A 21,728-nucleotide genomic window follows, 5' to 3' on the forward strand; every position below is an offset into this window, starting at 1 on the left:
TTAGAAGCGTGTAATGTACTGTACCCTAAGGTCATAGGCTCACCAGCTTCCCATTTCTTCCCACAAGAACAATTTCCTTTCAACTTAGATGGAAACAATCTGTAGCATTCTTTTTGGCCCTAGATACTTTATTTAAAGAATATATTTCATGTGATCCTTTGCACCTACAGAGGATTTTGTTCCCTGGACAAACTCAAACAAACAACACGTGGGTATAGAACCTAGTATTTTCCTAGCAGGAAGCTAAAGTTTGCTCACCTCCTCTTACAGACCCCAAATGCTTAAGAAAACCAAGCAGGTGAATGAGCTGCAGCTGTAGTCACTGGGGGTCAGCACTTTATCTCCAGCTGGGAAATTCTTTCCCCATTTCAAAGAAGCTTTGCTCTAGAGACCTGGCCATTTCATGCTGCAAATAACTGCTGTGTCTAGTGAGCAGAAATCAGAAGACTGCTCAATTTTTTTTTCCTCACAGTTTCTGCCTGCATTGCAAACCTGTTCTCAAAGTAGGGCCTGGTTCTTGATTTTTGTTTCGAGACCCATACTGAAAGGGGTTATTAAGTAAGCCATTTCAGACACCCCCCCCATCACTCCTCACTCTGTGGTTCCATTGGCACGTCCTCAAAGGCAGGAGGAGGATGTCCAAGTCTATCAATATTAAAAGGTACTTCTTAGTGCAGAAGAGGATTTGGTAAATTGGTTAACCTCCTTGTATCATAAGTTATTCATAAGGGTAGATTATGCTGTTAAAACCCTCCTTCTTTCCTGCTTCTCCTTCTGTTGTTTTTATTTTTTTCCAACTGTATAAACATAGATACATAAAATGAAAAATTCATTGGTGATTTAAAATTTAGAAGACTTCAGAAAATGAGAGCTATATTGGAGAATATGTAGGTTTATGAATAAATTAGCACAGGGTGATCACATCTAACAGAATCACATCCCTTTGAAAAGAACATGCTACCTACATACAAATTCCCACTGTAAGGTTTGGCTCAGCAAGTTACTTGAGCATGATTCTGATGTTACCTGAATATTGCCACCAAAAAAGCCTTAAAATCTGTAGTTATAGCATGTACTGAAAATAAATCTCAAAGAAATGGCTTTAAGTGCTAATATTGTGTTTATCGTTTCATAATCTCTCTTATATGACATTTAATTCCCTGTTAATTGCAGATGTGGAAATCCATATTAGCTTTTATACATGTGATACAAGCTTTACCCAATATGGATTTCTTCCTTTGCGCTGAACTTGGATTTTCTCCACCCTGCTGTTCATTCCTCTTTGTTTGCAGTTGTGATTGTGAAGTGATTTGCCTTCTTCACAGCTGACGGTGCTGCTTACATGCACTTCTGGACGGTAAATGTTTTCCTAGCACTTGCTCTTTTTTTTTCTGTACCAGCTATCAGCTTTGCAGTTCCATTTATTTTCATCACGATGCTAAGAAAAATGGCAAGTGTCTGTAAAGCGTCTCTTCTCCATTTTATAAAACAGTAATGGTGATAATGGTGAGGTCAGGGCTTCTCTTACATGTGGCTTATGTCAGACTTAAAATTCCTGTGTTGCTTTTGTTTAGCACCTGACACTGGCCACTTCTCAACTGAGCACAGCAGGTTTTGACTAGATAAGCCATCTTCTGTTCTTCACTGATAGTGCAAGATGAACTATATTGCTAGTTGTCTTACTGCTGCAATTAACTTCAATAGTTTCTGAGAAAAAAAGAAACACATTTAACAAGATCTAAAATAGAGTTAATCTGTTTACTTGAAGCATTGAGAGGCAGTATTCAGATCTGTGAATACCACAGGTACTTTTGTTGGTGTATTAATGAAGGACTGTGGGAATGTAGCAGTTTTAATCAAGTACTTTACTGGAGAAATTCTGAGTATTTTATGTTTATTATACTCCCTTTGTTCTGAGCAAATGAAAAATAAAGCAGGAGATTGATTTTATTTATATTATAGAGTGAAAGATGAATTTACCAGAATACCCATTACAACATGAAATGATAAATGATAAAACACATTTTTTAATGAGAAATAAAAATGTCATGACATCACCAAAATATATTGCAGAACAGGCAGAGAAACAGTTCTTGCCCAGTATACTGATAAGCAGTGCTTCTTTGCTGGTTCTCCTTCGGGAATGGAGGATGCGTTTTTTTTCTTTGTCATACACACACATACATATATACATATATATATATATATATACACATAGGGAGAGAGAGAGAGAGCATAAGATACATAACACAAAATAAGTTTTCTCATCAGGGATCTTTGGGAACTACGTATCGGGCTGTGAGCTGTTGATATTTGTTCATTAGAACTTTATGGTCTGATGACCTTTTTCCCATAAAGCGCTGTATTTTTTTATCTGCTTTGCATGACAGATTGCTCAGCGTATTTCCTGTATGGAAGGGCGGCTCTGCCTGCCACAGAAGTGTTGTTTAGCACTTGTACATGTAAGCAGGACTTGTTTGAAAATGTTGCTATGCTCTCTAGTGGATAATTTGGTTATAAGGGTCTAAGAAAGTAGTGTCATCAACAGTTGTAAATTTAGTTTCATTTAACCAAAAGACCTCAAGTAAGGGAATTAAGAATTATTAAAAGCTGAAGCTTAGGAGTGTATCTGTATGGAACAGCTTTCAGATTTTGATACACACACTCAATTTTTGCTGTACTTAGGGTGTCCACATTCTTCAGCTGCTTTTTTTTTTAATAGACTCCAATATTCACCGGTACAGGCAGTGAGAGTATTTTGTCCTCAACTTAGCAGATGAGTGATGACTGCAGTGCCCATCCCCACCCCCTTTCTGTAAGGCAGCCTCATTTTCTGTAAGCTGTTTAAAAAACAAACAAACAAACAAAAAAACCAGTTTACTCCATCTTGGCTAACACAATCCCCAAAATGGTTTTATTTACCAGGCTGAGTGGTGCGGTTGACAAGGTGGAAGGAAGGGATGCCATTCTGAGGGACCTCAACAAGCTGGAAAGGTGTGCCCAGGTGAACCTATTGAGGCTCAACACAGCAAAGTGCGAGGTTTGGCACTTGGGCCAGAGGAATCCCAGGCATCCATACAGACTGGAAGGAATGGTCCTTGAGAGCAGCCCTGCAGAGAAGGACCTTGGGGTCTTGATGGATGAGAAGCTGAATATGAGCCAGCAGTGTGCCCTTGCAGTTTGGAAAGCAAATGGTATCCTGGGCTCTATCAGCAGATGGGTGGCCAGCAGGGACAGGGAGGCGATTGTCCCTCTCTGCTCTGCTCTTGTGAGGCTCCATCTGCAGTACTGTGTCCAGGTCTGGAGCCTCCAGAACAAGAAAGGCAGGGAGCTGTTGGAGAGGGTCCAGAGGAGCCACAAAGATGATCAGGGGCTGCAGCACCTCCACTACAAAGACAGGCTGAGGGAGCTGGGCTTGTTCAGCCTAGAGAAAAGAAGGCTGCGGGGTGACCTCATTGCAGCCTGCAGTACCTAAAGGGAGCCTACAAACAGGAGGGGAGTCAACTCTTGGAAAGGGTAGATAACAGTAGGACAAGGGGAAATGGTTTGTAGTTGAGGGAGGGAAGATTGAGGTTGGATGTCAGGGGGAAGTCCTTCACAGAGAGAGTGGTGAGGTGCTGGAACAGCTGCCCGGAGAGGCTGTGATGCCCCGTCCATCCCTGGAGGTGTTCAAGGCCAGGTTGGATGGGGCCCTGGGCAGCCTGGGCTGGTAATGAATGTGGAGGTTGGTGGCCCTGCATGTGGCAGGGGGTTGGAGCTTCGTGATCCTTGAGGTCTCTTCCAACCCTGGCCATTCTGTGATTTGTTTGTTTTCCACTGAAGAGCTGTGATGAGTTTAGTGAGGTGCTTTGGAATTTGCTTTCACAGTCCAAAGGATGTCATGGTAAGTGCAATACAAGATTCTCAAGTACTGAGTAAAATCTAAGGTTATATACTTTGCATCTTTTAATATTCACAATTTAATCAGCTTCTTCTCCAAAATCATCTTGTTGTGATAGTATTTCTACTTCTGTCATTCGTTTAATGGGATTCTTTTATTGAAATCAGTGACCTTGGCTCTGATCTCTACTTTTCATTATTCTGTAGTGCGAACAGTTCTGATGAGATGCAGAGACTGGCACAATAATCACTTTGTTGGCATTTCTATCTTTACTCTCAGTGAAACCTGAGCCATGATAGTTACTCTTTTTTCAATCCAGTGGATTGCATGGAGCAGTGTTTGCTAGGGAGTCTGACCACTGTAGCTGTGCCTTTTTGTACTTTTATTCTGTTTGTGATTCAAAGTGAACCTGTGTTTGGTTCTTGTCACTTCATTTTTATTTCCTTCAGTCTGTTCAGATCTCTGTTCCCTGGCCTACTCGTTCCAATCTCTAAGCCATTCTTTTCCAGCCTTTTCATTGTGAACATGACTACTTTAATAGGGATATCATGCAGGTTTCTCGGACAGTTTAGTGGCAATTTACAATGTGATTTACAATTTAATTCCTTTTCTTGGCCTGACAGTGATTCTGGATTGAAGGCACATCGTTTTTGCTCATTTGAGTCAATTCCAGAGGCATTAAATAAGCATTTTATTATTTTAAGATTTAAATGCTACAATTGGCACAAGGAAAAATGGTTTTCCTAGGAAAACTTCATTGCCAGTGCTCTGGTATTGCTACCTGGTAAATTGGTTCTGTAAGAGCTGTGCGTGGAGATGCCATGGATGGTGAATGAGGGTATTTTATAATGACCAGGTAATTGAAGAAGACTTCAGCAAAGCAGTTTCCTGTTCCATTTTGCGAGACTTGATTTCTTGTATTTGGTACCCCACTTCTTGTTGCCAAGTTCCCAACTGAAAGGCTGTCATAACTTTTCCTCTTATTTCAATGGATGTTTTCATGGAATTCCAAAATTCTTCTCTCTGTTGCTGCTTTTGCTCACAGGTGGAGGGGTAGTAGTTCAGATGCTATTGGGTTGTGCCCATGCAGATGATACAGTACCTGCTTGGATATGGTACAAATTACCCATTTTTGTCTAACAGTATTGGTCTGGACCAGTATATGCTATATGAATTCAATGGAAGAATTAATTATTCTACAGCTTTCAGATTCTAAATCTGGAGAAGCTTTAGTTTCTGTTCATATACACGCCTGCCACTCCATGTTCCAGGTGGTTCAGTCATAACTGTCCAGATATCTTTTTTCCCTCTTTCTGTTCTGCAGATACATATGCAGAAGGAAATAGAATAAGGAATAGGAAAGATGATCTAATTTAGGAATTTATGGCATTCTTCTTTTCCTTACTTTTGGCAGTTAACTTCTGGCATTTAACCAAATTGGCATTTGGCTTTTGGCAATAGATAAAATTTAATTTAGTTTCAGTTTTATGCCAAATTTCAAGGTAATGATGAGTTGTAATTATATCCATGTTGCTCTGTGCTTTCACAATAACAGCATTATTTATGTGATTTCTGTAAATGCTGCATAACTTGATGGGCTAGACAACAAAGTTGGAACAGTTTATTTGCTTGGGTTGATGTGTAGTTTTGGCAAATGTAAACAAACACAGATACAGAGGATTATTTTCTCTGGAATATTGATAAGCCTTCTAAGGATGCACATGGAATGACCATCTAAAAAAATGTCAGTGTGGATATGTTTAGTAATCCACGTAGTTGGTGCACTTGTGCAGTGAAGACATTTGTGTCATGAAGAAATGTGTGCGTTAGAGCTGCAAGAACAAAACTACCAGGACACGGATGATGTGGTGGTCAACTCTCTTCTCTGGATACGTACATTAGAAAAAGTAAATGAATCTGTAAGTGGGGTGTGCTGCTCTCAAAAACATTCCACTCTGACCACAGGTTTAATTAGGGCAATCATTCAAAGCCACAGTTCTTAGCACAGTACCAAAAAAAGACTTAATGATGTGTGATGACTCGCAAGCATACAGGAAATTGTCTTATTTTTTTGTAAATTAAGCCTTACTCTTCCCATCTTATTAAAAGATGATGTAACCTTGTTCTCAAAGCATTGGTAGTCAGCCTTCCAACCTGTTTCTAAATAGCACATCAAAAGAAATTCGGTAAAATATATTATTGGCAGTTGTTTTTGGCATTGCAATTCAAATAAGTTTCTGTCACTTTTTTATTTTCCAAATAATCATAATCAACATGTGCTGTGCTTGCTTCTCTATTAAGGATGTTAAATATGTTTGTATAGAAATATATGTGTAACATTTATTCAGTGCAACAGATGTTCAGGAGAGAGAGAAGTAATTTGTGCTGTGTATTATGTTACACAGAATGGTAACCATTTTCCTCTCTCTCCCCAGTTTGTTCCTGATGCAACATTAACTCAAGACTAGCAGTAGGCTTCTGAGAAATGTGTTCTTCGTTGCTTAGTTTTTCCAACACCAGTTTTCATCCCACTTTTCTTCCTTAGCGCTCTGTTTTTCTCATTTTGCATGTGCTGTGTTAGGGCCTAAGGGCACTGAAGGCTGTCTGAAGTCATTGCTTATCCATTAAGATATTCACGCCTTAAAATGTTAGGAGTTATCTATGTCTGCCACAGTTTTTTTTCTATCCAAATCAATCCTTTTTATTGAAGCGCTATGGTACCATCTTTTCTCTCAGGAGAAGGGGAAATGGTTTGAAGTTGAGGGAGGGAAGATTGAGGTTGGATGTCAGGGGGAAGTTCTTGACAGAGAGAGCGGTGCAGCTGCCCAGAGAGGCTGTGATGCCCCGTCCATCCCTGGAGGTGTTCAAGGCCAGGTTGGATGGGGCCCTGGGCAGCCTGGGCTGGTATTGAATGTGGAGGTTGGTGGCCCTGCATGTGGCAGGGGGTTGGAGGTTCATGATCCTTGAGGTCCCTTCCAACCCTGGCCATTCTGTGATTCTGTGATTCTCTTTGGCTAACAGCTGGTACTGGCTCAGGTAAAAATATGTCTTTTATGGAAAACCAGAGAAAAGTATTGCAGGGAATGAGTTTTTTAATTACGGTGAAAATCAAGTTTCTACAAACTGCTGTATGTTCTGTATCTGTTAGACTCAGCAAATAGTGGACAGTAGATCCGCATCTTAACGTTTGAGTTTGTGGCAAGAAGAAGTGAATGCTGCTATTTTTTTATTCGTGGTCTGACGTGGAAATTGTTATCAGTAACAGAAACCAGGATCTTCAACCCAATTGTGAAGAAGTAGTCCTGTATCACTTCTTTTCAGGGGTGTCGTTCATGCATGCATGCTGGAGATCCAGCCTGTTGGGGCAGGTAGGGAAAAGAGCAGATTATCCTACAGTCAGACACCAACATCCCAGGGCAGCAGCAGAAAGTGAATCAGAAGTGATGGAGTAACGGTGCAGTGTACCTCTTTTAAAAGCCCCAGCAAATTTATGTTTGGGAACCTTTCTGTGATTTTTTTTTATATATAAATATCATGCACATATATATAGATATATATTAAAGGATGTCCTCCTAAAGCTCTTTGTTTGTTAGTTCCTTCCAACTTTTCACTCGCATGAGATATGATGCACTTAACCTTTGAGCAATAGTTTATTGCAACACGAAATAAAGTTGGCTTGCGGTTTTATTACTATAATTTTCATTCAACATTTTATATCCACATCTCAGCATTATTTAGCTGAAGTCAAGGTGGGATGCATTTCCCTGACTTCTGAATTTTCACTGCTTTCCTTCTCTGCTGTTCCAAACTTGTGAGCCATTTTGTTTTCTGGGTAAAATGAGGACTTAATCTAAAATACTGTAGTGACATTTTTATCATTTAAATACTGGGATTGGGAGCTTTGTTGGAAAGAATTGAAGTGAGGAAAGGTCATCATGAAATTGTGAACCTCAGAACAACACAGACTTTGGTGGGAACATCTGTAAAATCAGGAGGGGAAAAGGGCGATGCTAGAATGAAATAATGGTGCTGACTTTTCACCTGGTTGAAAGAAGTCTGAAATCACTGGAACAGCATTTGCTGCAGAAGTTAGTGTTTAGAACAGAGACATGATCCTAATGCCTGTGTTTGAGTATAGCATGCTAGGAATTTAATCATTCATATGTATTTATAGGAATTTATCAAAGGAAAGGAATTGAGGTTTTGCTTCAGGATTGTATTCTGGGTCTCATAGTAAATTTACTTAAAACGAAATGTATCCCATTAATGTTGAGCTCATATCTGTCATTCTTGTAGAAGAATGCTATTTGAAAATAAAAACTAAACAAACAACAAGGTTATCAGCAGCACAATGCTGAGCTTCAGCGGTAATTTAAAAAATTGAGAGGCTTTTATCTTATATTGCAAAAAAGAAAAACATTTTTTGCTCTGTGAGCTATTAGTTATCTCACTGTGTGCAGTAATGGCATACGTATGTTGCCTTGATTTGTTGCCATGTACATACAGAGGGGCTGGATGGAGTCAGTGCAGTCACCAAACTTTATCGTACTATATGGTTCAGCAAAAAAGTAAATATTGACATTGGCAGTAGCAAGAAAAATCTCCCTTAATGGGGACATGATTTACTTCAGAGTTTTGTGTCTGTCAGAACCAGAAAGATTTCACCATCTTGGGGGCCTAGGCTTTTCAAGAAGCTTTTTGTGTTATTTTGCACATTAAGATCTTGCTGTATGTAAGTTTGGCCATGGCTGTTACTTACACACATCATTTAAAAAAAATAAATTTGGCTCAAAAGCTCATTAGGTGACTTAAGCGTTGCTGTATTTGGATAAAATTTAACTCCCTTTTAGAATGATTTCTCTGAAAACTTTTTCAATGTGCAAAAAAAAAAAAAAAAAAGTAATTATGTAAGTTTTGGGGGTAATTTTATGTATATTTTAGTTATTCAGTACATTTAATTATGCTTTGTCATTAAGTGTTTACAGTGATTATCACTTGAGGAGAGAGGGAGGAGAAAGGGAGGGCAAACGGAGCTGAATCTGGAGTAAAACCAAGGGAAATTAGAGATTCACCAATGAATCTTTGCAGACTTTATGCAAATCCAGTGGGTATTTTGTAGAAGTGTTAATGAGTGTCACATCCTGATTGCTGCAGACTTTCCCTTACATTTCCAGCCATACCAAATCCAATTGAAACAGCTAAAATTAACAACAGAAGTCCACAACAGTTTGTCAGAAAAATGTGTGAAACTTGTTTTTAGCTCATCTTACCCTAATTATCCTTGGAAGTACTGTATATAGATGTTGCTTTAAAATGTCCTATGTAGACTCCATCCTAATGGAAGATGAAGTTTACCTTGATCCCCTTAAATCCAATTAAGAACCATTAGGTGTTGTTTTGTCTCTCACTACAGGCAAATCTATGTGAGCTGACTGCCTTGCCACTGCCTCCTACTAGAAATCTGCTTCTTTCCCAGCAGCTCCTATGAGCAACCCATTTTGCCATGGCATACGTTGGTCCTTTTGCCCTGCATGAACTGTGGCCTGTCTTGTATAAAATGACTCCAGACTTCTTGATATATTTGCTCTCAAAAATTATCAAGAAGGCGAAGTAGAAAGTAAAAACCACCACCAAGGACAATTAATTTGTATGCTGCTTTTTACCTGAGAATTCTTTCCAGGGATTTGGATACTTCAGCTGCCAAACTTCCCCTTGTCCCTGTTGTCATCGTCTGGGCAGCATCTCCTGAATCTGCATCCCAGCTCTGGCAGGTTCTCAGTTTCTGAGATCATTTCAAGTTCCCTTTGCTCTCTTTTCACGTGGTCTTGCACACCCGTTCCATCTTTAAACTAAGGAAGCCATTGCAACATGTGAATGCATTGTCAGTGTACAGACGTTGGTGGGAGGAATGTTTCCATAATGCCGGCTTTGGGACCGCGTGATATGAAGGCATCTAAATGTGATAGCTGGCTGTTAGTTTAGTATCTTTTGTTTAGCCTGTCTTTATCTGCCAGCTTACTGTTAATATACTGTTAATAGAATTCTGAATGCCTGCATATATGACAAGTCATAACCATAATGAGCCTGTTTATTTCAAGATATGAAGTGGCATCATTCATTTGCACATTAAAGGAAACTTTTCTGGAAGAAGACAAATTTGAGGCTACAAAAGCTTTGTGATGATTGTAATGCTAATCTGTATTCAATCCCGTATGTAAAGTGTCACATCTTGAATACTTTAAAAAATTAATTAGTCAACTGTGTTGTGCCACAGATGAGCAAAAGCAAGCAGTTGCTTGCATCCACAAGCTGTGACAGTCTCTGTGCTATCGTGACTTTAGAGGACCTTGGCTTCTGAGCTGGAGGAGGTCCCACCTCCAACCTGATGGAGTATGAGATGAGGTGGTGTTTGTGTGGCTGTGCCACACGACTGGCAGCCCCCCAGCAGTCCTCCACATCCTGTGTTTATGAAGATATTTAACTCTTCACGTGTACTTAGTAAGAAGTAGATATATGCACACATATAATGTTAGTGACAAAAATACCACGGGGACGTACGACAATCTGGAGATCAGCTGTAAATCTAAGTTGATTACAGATAAAAACAACTGCTTAATTGTTATCCACTAAGAATAAGATACACGTTTACACAGTTTCTTAGCAGAACTGCATCACGGATTTGCACAGAACAGATGTTTTAGCTCACTTTCTGAGCCAGAAATTTCCTAGAAAACTCTAACTTACCTACCATTGATTTGTTTCCTATCTCAGCCCATAGCTGTAAGGACAGGCATGTCACACCACAGGTCCCAGTTCAGATTCCCCTGAATTATGTGCTTCACAGCAAAGCAGGCATAGGCCCCGGTCATCTCCCAGATGTGGAACAGGAAAGTGTCAGTGTTTGTTGGTGTGATTGGCACTCAGAGATTCTGTTCCATAGGGTGGGATGTAGGTTATCATTTTGGGAGTGTATCGTGCACAGAATTATCTGTAGTGGTGAGCTGTTGCACCTCCAGGATTTTTAGATGCTTTCCATTGTGTTTTTACACTTTCTTTTGCATTCTCACGAAGAGCACAATTGCATCTACGTATCCCATGGCTCTTTAGACAAATTAACCTTTGTTAGTGTTTTCCAGTTGAGAAAACAACTTGTGGTGGCACTTCATAAATTAAAATAAGTATGTAAAACAAAAAATTGGAGGACATTTTGATTTTGCAATACAGGAAGATGCTGAATTTGCTGAATGTTACAAACAAGGAATTGTAATTTGTTTGTGAACAGCAAAGGAAATTCAGATTGTCTTCGAAGGGAATATATACTGAACTATGACAAGTCCAAGCTGTAGACTTCACTAGTAATCTTTGTTCATGCTGAGATATTGTTTGCTTTAGTAATGTAATTTTTTTTTTAATAGTTTAGCATTTCAACAAAGTTGTGAATATGTATAAGCACATAAGGAATTATTTTGCCTCAAGACTTCTCCAAGACCTCTTCCTTCTTGGTGTTTGTAGATGCATTATCATACTTTTTGCATTAAACATTATAACAATATGAACAAAAAATAGTGGTAGCCTAAAGAATGCATGCTGCTGCGATCTGGGCTTTTTGTACTTTTATACTACTTTTACACCTTAAAAAAATGAGAGACCTATTTCATTCTTCATCTGTTGCTTCTGCAGAAATTGTTCTTCACTTTAGGACTTAGAGAAGTAATTATTTTTTGCACATAACTTGCTATAAGTACCAGTGGCTGTGCAGTGATTGTTATCCTGTGGATAACATTTTGTGGGGCTGAGGGGTGGAGGGATGAATTCTTGCTTCTGTGATAACTTTCGTAGCGTTTATGCAAGAAACTTTCTGCAGGGAGGTTTGAAGTACCACATCCGTTAGATCATCACTGTTTTAGTTGCATAGTAATTGCATACAAAGAATGTTCCACTGACTGAATTTACTGATGGTGCTCAATTTCTTACACTTAATTCTAGGCATAGATATGATTTATTTTATATAAGGATGGCAAATGAATTTTTTCACTTGATACTTTGCTAAGTTTTGCAATTAAAATCACAGTGAAAGTGGCCACTTGAAAGTGTGTGCACCAATGAATCACCTCATTTGTGAGCTGTTAACTTACAGCCAAAACAATACTAGAATATTCAACATAGTAACATCAATTTCAGTGGAACAAGATATAACCAATTAATAAAACAAACTGTAGACTTTCAGATCACGTTTACAGATTCTTAGACAGTCATGGGACTGCAGAAAACGATATTATGATTTGAGTATATAGAGAAACAATTTGAACTCACCTAATACTTTATCTCGCTGATTCTTCTGAACATCTGTAGGTATGGCCCTATATAACCACTAATTTTTGTGTACTACTACAACTAGGGTCATTGTAAAGTGAACAGCTATATAAATGTTTGTGGGATCAGACCTCTACAGATTGTTTTTAATTCTGCATAGTAGAGAAGAGCCTTGTGATTTCTGTTTGTATTTTTAGATACTTCCATCTTAAAAATCCTTATCAGTTTTAAAAATCCTTGTATATTGTCCCCAAAGGATTGTGTTCAGCATGAGCCTAACATTATGAGTTCTCAGATTTAGGTTTCCTTTAGGTTTCCTACACTTGGATTGTTTGGGTTGTGATGTGATAGATGTTGTCTTCCTTGTCAGTTATCTCCCTTTTGGACTCGCACACTGTAAACGTTTAAGAACAGAAGTGCAGCACGTTTGTCACCAATTGCACAGTGCTTCACCATCTGAATATGCTTCATTAGGCTCACCTTCTGCAGAGTAAGTGGATCATTAGATAGCACGTGGAAAGAAATCATTTCAGCAGTAATCTGTCGGGTGTGGAGAGCCCCCATGTGTTTGATGTATAAATGCATTACAGACTAAGCCACATTTCACTGTCCTGTATAACAGCACTTGCAAGCTGTACAGGTGCAGGGTTACCTTGTTCTTGAGGTGTTACTTCAGGATTTCACCAATCTTCATTTTTCTTTGAAGTTTACATTGCTTTGAATTGTTGCTGTATCACACAAACTTAGCTCAAAATGTAAGGAATAAACAAATTGCACGCTGAAGCTTTTCACAGAGAATCCTTTTCACAGTGGATCAGTTAAAACAGTGAAACAATACACAACATTCATCAGGAGACACCTCCTTGGCAATTAGTCACGTACGTTTATTTTTCTGAATTAATTTTTCCATAAAGTAGAGAAGTCAGGCATTGTGGTCCTTTAAGGAGGAAAGGACATCCAACCTGAGTGATTGTATGATTCTATGTAAGAACTTAGGTAATAAACATGTATTTAAAGTTTTTTGATGTGGGGTGAGTAATAATGTGGTGACATTCATTTTGTACTACTCAATTGTTCAAACAAGTGTTTGAAAATCTTAAGTATAAAAGATACACAGCTGAGGTTACAGAAATCTCAGTGCTCACTGCCGTCCCCGCAAGTGCGATGGAAGGAGCAAAGATTAAAGAGATGTCTTCCTCATGCTTGTTTGCATGCATGTCAGAAAGTCATGGCAGGGATCTCTAGAGCCCAAACCAAAGAGAGAACCTGTTCTTCTTCCCTTTGGAAATTTCTGACAGAAGTTTTGCTTTCCCCCAGAGCTCAACACGGTGAATTTCTCTCGGTCTTGCTCTCACTCCGTAGATGTGGTTGCTCCAGTTTTGCTCCACACAAAGCTCCGAAGTGCTCGTGCTGTCAGACAGCAGGCTGACATCTCAGAGAAGGTTTTGCAGAGGAAGTCACAGTAGTAACGGTTCGAGGATAATGAGTGCAACCATTTGGCACTTAGAGCATTTAAAGAATTCTATCTCCTGTGCATGTACGAAGGGGGAGAAACTGGTGACCAAAATCATCCACTATTTAGAAGAAGCAGTAAAAATGAACGTGTGTAAACATCCACAGATTTTATCAAATTAATTCTATAGATTAAAATGGGAATTGACTTCTTTTTTTAAACTTAGACGCAGAAATATGAAGTATTTGCTTGATCATCTGCTCATCTTCACAACTTTGTGCAAAGATGCAGCTTGCTCTGCAGCACTATGTTCTCTGCTAGTGCTCCCCCCCAGTATTTATTGCTAATGAGATAATTAATTAGTTTAAACTCTTTTTCATTACTTGAATAAAGACTTGCGGTCTCTGAAGAACAGCACTGAGAACGTGTAACATCTGCCAGAAGTGCTGGTCTTCTGATGAACTGACCATATGTGCTGCAAAGGCAGGAACCAAGGGGCTGGAGTTAATGGGGGGTTCCTGTCAGCGCTGGTTCCAGGTGACCTTGCCCTGGCAGCAGAAGCAATTGCTCCTGGTGCTGTTTTTAATGCAGTTCTGAGCTTAATGCTACAAATGGGCAGAGAGAAAAATGAGATGTGTAAACAAAGAACAGTAAGACAACCCATCGTATTTGTTGATTGCTAATGCTAGGGAATTGTGTTTTCATAAGCCACGTGTTTTAAGATGTCCGTGTTCAGACACTTAAGGTGGCTTCCGTTGGAATTTTCAGTACTTCGGCATTTTAACACTCTGGAATTCTGGCCTATTGTTTGATGTTTGCTCTTCTCAGATACTGCGGGCTCATAATCCTCACAGCCCTCCAGAGCAGCAAGAGAGAGGCACCACAACTATTATGATTCTAATTGTACTAGTGGGAAAATTGAGGAGATGAATGATGTGGTAAAGGCCACAGTGAGCCAATGTGAGCTCTGAGGTTTGCTTTGGCCATTAGCCCAGTGATCTGACCAGCCCTTGCAGCATTCTGCTTTCTAAATGATGCACAGCTGTACTGTATTTTAAATTAAAGGGATGTCCTGTTTGTCTCATAAACCACCTTGATAGATAGTGCTCTTTTCCCCTAAGGTAGCAAGGTGAGCAGGTCTCCACCAAATCTTCTACAAAACAGGAAAAGCCTTCTGAAACCAGAATCTGAAGTTTTCCTGTATTTTCCATTGCTTTCTAATAAAATCAAACTTTGCCTCTCTGTCAAAACTGAGTGCAAAATGTTTGACTTGAAATGCAAAAAGGCCAAGATAAGTTGGAATTGTTGCTGGTGATCACTTTGTTAGTAGTCTTTTCCAATGCAAAGCAATGGTAAATATTGGAAGGTATTTAGTTTTCAGCAATAGTATGTGTGTAATAAACCCATCTTAGAGAATTAGAATCATAGAATGGCCAGGGTTGGAAGGAACCTTGAGGATCATGAAGCTCCAACCCCCTGCCACATGCAGGGCCACCAACCTCCACATTCAGTACCAGCCCAGGCTGCCCAGGGCCCCATCCAACCTGGCCTTGAACATCTCCAGGGATGGATGGGGCATCCACAGCCTCTCTGGGCAGCTGCTCCAGCACCTCACCACTCTCTGTAAAGAACTTCTCTCTGATATCCAACCTAAATCTTCCCTCCCCCATGTTATAGCCATTTCCCTCTGAAGTCCTCTGAGCAGTGCCCCAACAGTTCTTCCCTTTAGTCTGAATGGTTATGTGCTTTACGTGTTACTTGTACATATAGATGTGCCCTGTAATCACAAATAGTGGCTAGGGTATAATCAAGACGCTGGTTTTTAATGTCTATCTGAGATGGACAGAAGCCCTTCAAACCTCGGATCGATCCGTGCAGCCGACTGCAGGCGATTCCGCCGCCCCGCAGCGGGGTTATCCCGCTGACCCCGTGCCCCCCTCCGCTGCCCGTGGGCTGTGCTCTGAGCCGAGCGCGTGGCACCGCTCTTCCCGCACGCAGAGCACAATGACTTCACCGGCTGTGGATGCTGCAATCCCCGTTAGGGATACGGCGGGGAAAACAACGTCTAGGGGAGCTTTCAGGGCTGGTGTCGGCGCGTGGAGAGCGGCGTACTGAAAGTCGTAAATACCGTCCCGGAGACGTTGCGAATCATGTAGGCACAGCGTAAGTAACGGGGAGCGTTTCATCCCGGCGCTTGCACGCGGAGCCGCTCTGGGCGCGGAGCCGCCTGACCTTGAGCCGCAGCCCCGGCCGTGCTGTGAGAACCGCCGGGGCGGGACGGAGCTCCCAGAGCGGCAGCGGGGGGCACCTCGCAGCGCGGCACGATGCCCCGGCGGCTCGCCGCGGGCGGGGAGGACGCCCTTCAGGTAAGGGCGGCGGGAAACGTAGGATGGAGAGGGAAGGGAGGCAGAGCGGACCCCCGCCCCGAAGGGATGGTGGGAGTGGACCGCGCTGCTGCCGGCCGCTTCCCGCCGTGGCCGCGGGCGTTGAGCCGGGCCGGGCGGCGCGGAGGACGGGCGGTGCCGGTGTCCGGGGCACGGGGCGGGGCTGCCCGGAGCTCCGCGGGGCTGCTGTGCTGCGGCCGCGCTCGTGTGTGCGTGTGTACGGAGCGCGCTGCAATCGTGTAGAGATGCTCGCGGAAAATGAGGCGCGGAGGGGGGGTGGGGGTGGTGATCGTCCTTCCTCTGACTGCCTGAAGTTTGTGTGAAGTCGCCTTCAAAGAGCTCTTTAACTTCTTTTGATGGGAGCTCTATTAGCATTTATATGAAGTATGGCAGGAATCTCATTAAGGGCGGTTTTGTGAGCTGAGCTATTGACTTTTAGCAGACAGCTTACAGGATTCCTGACCAAAATGGTTGCTCGTTAACTTTGAGGCACGTGTGTACTGTGAGCGTAGCACCGTGGTGCCAGAACGCACATTTATGTGAGGAGCTTTACTGCATTTATGCAGAGCTTTACTACTGAACTTGTTAGAGTGTGGCGTTAATCGACGGCAGTGTTTTCTTCACAAATGCAGTTTCAACAGAGCGATAAAAATGAGCAGCAATACGTATCCATCTCCATCCGTACGATTAAAAAAGCAGAACTAGATTATAGGACTAGGATTTCAAAACGCCTGTCCGTTGACAGCGACGTGTACTTGCTGAATAATTGCTGTATCTTGAGCGATAAAAAGAAAAAAAAAAAAAACAAACACGTGAATAAACCTTGAGGGGAGCAGGGCAGGTGGGTCTGGCCTGCTTCTGGAAACAGCAGCTCTCCCCTCAGCACGGCGCAGCGCCGTACGGACGCTCTGCTCGCGGCGCTTAGCAGCAGGAGATCGCGCTGGGGCCGCGCGCTGCGCTGCAGCTCGGTGCCTTTGCCCAGAGGGACGCTCAGGGATGTGGTACGATCCGGGACAGCTGTGCTGGGATAAGGAATTCGGGCGTGAGAGATGGATGTGATTAGGATTGGTGTGAGGTGTTTTTTGCTTAGGAAATATTATGAATCTTGGCTTGCATACGTTGCTTTGGTTCCGTATCTGTTTCTAAAATGAAGAAAGAGATGGGTGTACAGCTTGAATGCCTTGTTATTCTGTTACTAAATTGTAGATGTTCTCGTAATTGTTTGATACTCAGGTTTATCAGCACTATAGAAATTAAGCTGACTTCTGAAAAACGAGCAGAACTGTTACTTAGTAAGCAGCATTCCCTCCTCTAGGGAGGAACACGGGGGTAATATCACAGCTTCCACATCTCATTCAGATCATTTCAAAGAAATGAAGCAGACTTTTGGGTGTGATCCTTTAAAGCTGCTGCTCTGTGTGTCTGCAGTGCTGAAGTCAATCTCCAGTTCCACTTCCTTTAAACCTCTGGATCTGTCTGGGGTTTGATTGTTTCAGTTTCTCACCCTAAAGCAGCACCACGTTCCTTGCTACTATAAATGTTGCAGAGGTACATCTCACATTCCAGCTACTTTTCCTTCAATATATGGAAGAGAATTGATATTTGCTTACTGCCTTCTCAACGTGCAAGTTGGGACGGTTGAGATCCAAATGATAGCTTGGGAAACATCAGTAAAATTAATGATACTCCTTCCCAAGCACGGCACCGGGAAGTTTTTGAGCTGAAAGTTTTTCGACATTATTAAATACCAGATAAAAGCATTTCATAGGACTGTCTAGCAAGGTGCTGTAGTTGGTAACTTTGAACTAACCTCTCTAGTTCTTTTATCTCAGAATTGTTCAATGTTTTTTGATAGCATTTTTCACACAAGCCTTCAGTTTTGCTTATAAAACATCAGATTTTACATACCGACGTATTGATTTACTCAATGATAAACCTTGTAGTATTTAAAATGGTATTAAATGCCTATGGGAATGGTCTCATGTGAGGGTATTAGAAGTTTTTTTATTGCCATGGGAAGTATTTCTGTTATGCCTTATTTAATTTTATTAAGATAAATATGCTGTGAATGGCAAAAGAAGCATCAAATTGGAAAGAAGAAAAAGAAATCTGGTTATTGTTTTCTTTTAAGTTACTGTGGTACTGTTTGTGAAAAAAACAGCCCGGAAAGTAAACCAGGGAAGAAACTTGTAAAGAATTCTTAAGTGCTGGAAATAGATCGCTCAACTTTTCTTCAGAGTTTAGTTTAGTTAAGTAAAATTCTAGAAAGGAGTTATTTTTAAGAGAGCTCAAGTCTAGCAGTGTTGAGCTTTGAGTCTGCTGTAGTGATGTGGATTTTGGAGCTTTTCTTGGAACAATTACCTCACACGAGAGTGTATTTCGGGATGATTACATATTAAATACTGTGGGTCTTTGTTCTTTTAGGCGATCTTTCAATATGTTATATATTTATTTTAATACTGGGATATAACTGATAGCGTCTCCTAGAATCTAAGCATAACTTTTGAAATATATTAGATTCATTAGAATAAGGTTTGATTTTTCAGAGCTATTTATTCTGCCATAAGCATTAGCAGTGTAAATCAATCTAAAATCCATTGAGAAAAGTTATTTGCCTTTTACTTTGTTCTGGTTTATGTTACAAAGGAATTGTTCTCATAAGTTGAATTGACAGAAGCTAAATTCACTGGAGCACACTGATGTGTGGGTGACTGATTTTTACAGGTAAACTGTTTTGGACACAAGACACATCATAGCTGCACAGTCGCCGAGCAGGAGAAAAGTGCAGACTTCTCATTTAAAAAGGTGCATCATAAACGTGTTTTCTCTGAAGTTCAAATGCCCTCGGGTTGGATTTGGATGATGTACCTAATGGTTAGCTTGATGAAAAGAAAGCAATTTAAATGACAGCTCTTTTCTGTTAGCATTTTCATCTGCCTGTGAATACAGTTTAATTTTTTACCCAAATACCTTTTGTCAACAGCAGTGTTCTGTATGTGTGAGGATAGGCCTTTCTATCTCCCATTTTTTTTGTTTGAGTTATCAAGCAGAGATAAGGAAGGCAGCAAAGTTGCTGTCTTCAGTGACTTGGCTCAATTGCTGCTTTTATTTTACTTCATCTTCACTTAGGACAGTGCGAGGCTGTGTTTGCTTTGGGGGACTGGAATGTAAGCATTCCTGCTTTATGTTTGTCTTGATAATGCTTGTTCCTCATTTGATTTCAATTAACAGTGTTAAATTGCATAGGCTGAGATTTCTCTTCATTGTCACTGAAAATAGAGCCTTGTGTGGCTTCTTCCACCAGGTTGCAATCATTTTTGTTCTGCAGTTAATTACAGGTTTCATGCACAACAGTAAGGCTTCTGGAGAGTGAATATTTTCTGATGGTCAGGAACATCAAACAAAATATTTGGTATCATGGAGGCTTCTTTGGTGTCTTTGACAAACACATGGACACACGCAAACTTTTTTAAAGTACTAAAATGCAGAAACTGCTTGAGTCAGCAGCCGCATCCACATTCTGCAGCGCAAGGTTATGAGTTGAAGCAATTAAGCATGACAAAAAGCCAGTTTTACTGCCTTGATGTAATAGGCTTCCAATATTTTTTTAGATGCATATGGACTTTAAATTGTTTTCTTCTTTTGAGTGCTGACAAAATAGCACACCTCCAAATCTCAAGAGCTCTTGAAACTCTCCTGCTTTGCATTTGCATCTGCGGTTCTTATTTAAATATTTTATTCTCATTAGAAGCAAATGCGAACACTTTCTTCAGCTTAGTATTCCTTGAGTTCACCACTTACTCGTTTATGTACTTACATTTTAGTAGAGATAATTAAAAACATAACAGCTGAGTATTTTGGAATTAACTCATTTTCAACTATTTTTATAACGGGAACATTATATATATATATATTTATATTTATATGGAATAACATTTTACTGAAGAAGGTTACAGATCCAACCAAACATTTCATCCTTAAGGCCATGGGATCCAATTTTTTGTATTTGGTATTAAATCATTTTCAACAGCTTTCATATCTAGAAATTACTGTAAATTTCACTGTGTAGTAAAGAGGAGGAAAGTAACAATTCTTGTATCAACAATTAATGAACCCACCTGAACTTGAAGTACGTAGCTTTAGCAAAAGTATGAACTCCACATTTGTATCACAGAGCGTGAGGTGAAATTTTCAACAGCAGCTTCTCAACCTTTGCAAATGGAAGTCATTCTGTTTACTCGTGCTGTGGTGCTTTCTGGACCACTGATCATGGTTTTCCAGTTTAGATATTTTCCTTATTAAAGATGAACTTTCCAATTACATGAATAATGCAGGAATGAGATTTGATGATGATGATGATGATCAATTTTTTTTTTTTCCAGATAAGTAAGCAAATGTGAGCATTTGTTTCTGACTACTAAGTGACCTGAATCTAATGGCTCTGAACTTCCAAAGTTATATATGTGTGTGTGTGTGTATAGACTAAGTTAAATGAGAGACATAAGTGGGACACCCTTGCTTGTTTCTTTGGAAAGTTATTTGTCTGCTGCTGAGAAATTGAACATGATGCTAACAAAAATAGCATCACTTTTGTGAATAGTGTTGTTCAGGATGAGACAAAGTACCTTTGTAGAACCACTGCCGCACTGAAGGAGGTCTTTTATGAGTATGACATTTAGATCAAGCCCTAACGGAGTATCAGACCTCTGTCCTTTTACTATTTCACATTACTTGTATGTTTTTATGTTAGCATCAAGTGCTCACTTCTTGAAAATGATTCTAGTCTCTCAGCACGTGTCCTATGATACTGTAGTCTTATTGACCACAGTTCAGCTGTAGCCTCTGATGTTTCATACGTGACTCAGCCTTTTTATGTATGGCATAAGCAAGTAATGTGTACAAATGGAAGAGATTCACTTTTCAGAACAATGTATCTGCTGTCAGCTGTGCATGCAAGAAGGTTTGATATTTGTTTGTGATATCGAGGAACCCGAAACTATTCATTTGTTGTTAGAATGTTTTGTGAGGCTAGATATAAAGCAATCTTACATTTTCATTTTAAGACATCTGAAATGTTTAGAACATGTATTTATTAAAAGGCTCTACAGAATTATAGGGGTAGGAAGGGACCTCTGGAGATCATCCAGTCCAACCCTCCACTAAAGCAGGTTCCCTAGAATGGGTTACGCAGGAAGGTGTCCAGGCAGGTTTTGAATAGCTCCAGAGAAGGAGACCCCACAGCCTCTTTGGGCAACCTGTTCCACTGCTATGTCATCAGATTTTTTTCTCATGTTCATATGGAATTTCCTATCTTTCAGTTTGTGTCCGTTGCCACTTGTTCTGTCATTGGGCACGTCTGAAAAGTGCCTGGCCTTATCCACTTGGCTCCCACTCTTTTGATATTTGTAAGTCTCCTTCAGGCTGAAGAGTCCCAGGTCTTTCAGTTTTTCCCCATGAAGGAGATGCTCCAGGTCCCAGTCATCTTTATGGACTTCTGCTGTACCCTCTCTTAGAAGTTCTCTATCCTTCTTGAACCAAGGAGCCCAGAACTAGACACAGTGCTCCAGATACAGCCTCTATGGGGTGGAATAGAGAGGGAGGATCACATCCCTCAACCCGCTGGCCATGATCTTTTTAATGCAACTCTGGTTATTGCTGGCCTTCTTGACCACAAGGGCACACACATTGCTCGCTCATT

The 21,728-nt window shown here is 40.6% G+C and overlaps 1 protein-coding gene across 25 annotated transcripts in view; it reads left to right on the top strand.

The window, feature by feature from the left end:
• The window catches only part of RBFOX1 (RNA binding fox-1 homolog 1), a 745,900-nt gene that overhangs the window by 142,374 nt on the left and 581,798 nt on the right, over window positions 1-21,728 (top strand). Inside the window, exon 1 of one of the 25 annotated variants that reach the window (XM_048962258.1) lies at window positions 15,611-15,809. The exons of 20 other annotated variants lie outside the window; for them this stretch is intronic. Coding sequence is in view for 2 of the 5 variants with exons in the window: in XM_048962262.1 (XP_048818219.1) it covers window positions 15,971-16,012 (42 nt within the window). In the remaining 3 variants the exon portion in view is untranslated. Of the gene's footprint in view, window positions 1-15,610; window positions 15,810-15,884; window positions 16,013-21,728 lie in introns of those variants that run through there. 4 more of the 25 variants (XM_048962286.1, XM_048962288.1, XM_048962262.1 and 1 more) reach the window with 4 other exon arrangements.

The sequence above is a fragment of the Lagopus muta genome, chromosome 15, assembly GCF_023343835.1.
Source record: "Lagopus muta isolate bLagMut1 chromosome 15, bLagMut1 primary, whole genome shotgun sequence".
In the NCBI taxonomy this organism is placed as follows: Eukaryota; Metazoa; Chordata; class Aves; order Galliformes; family Phasianidae; genus Lagopus; species Lagopus muta.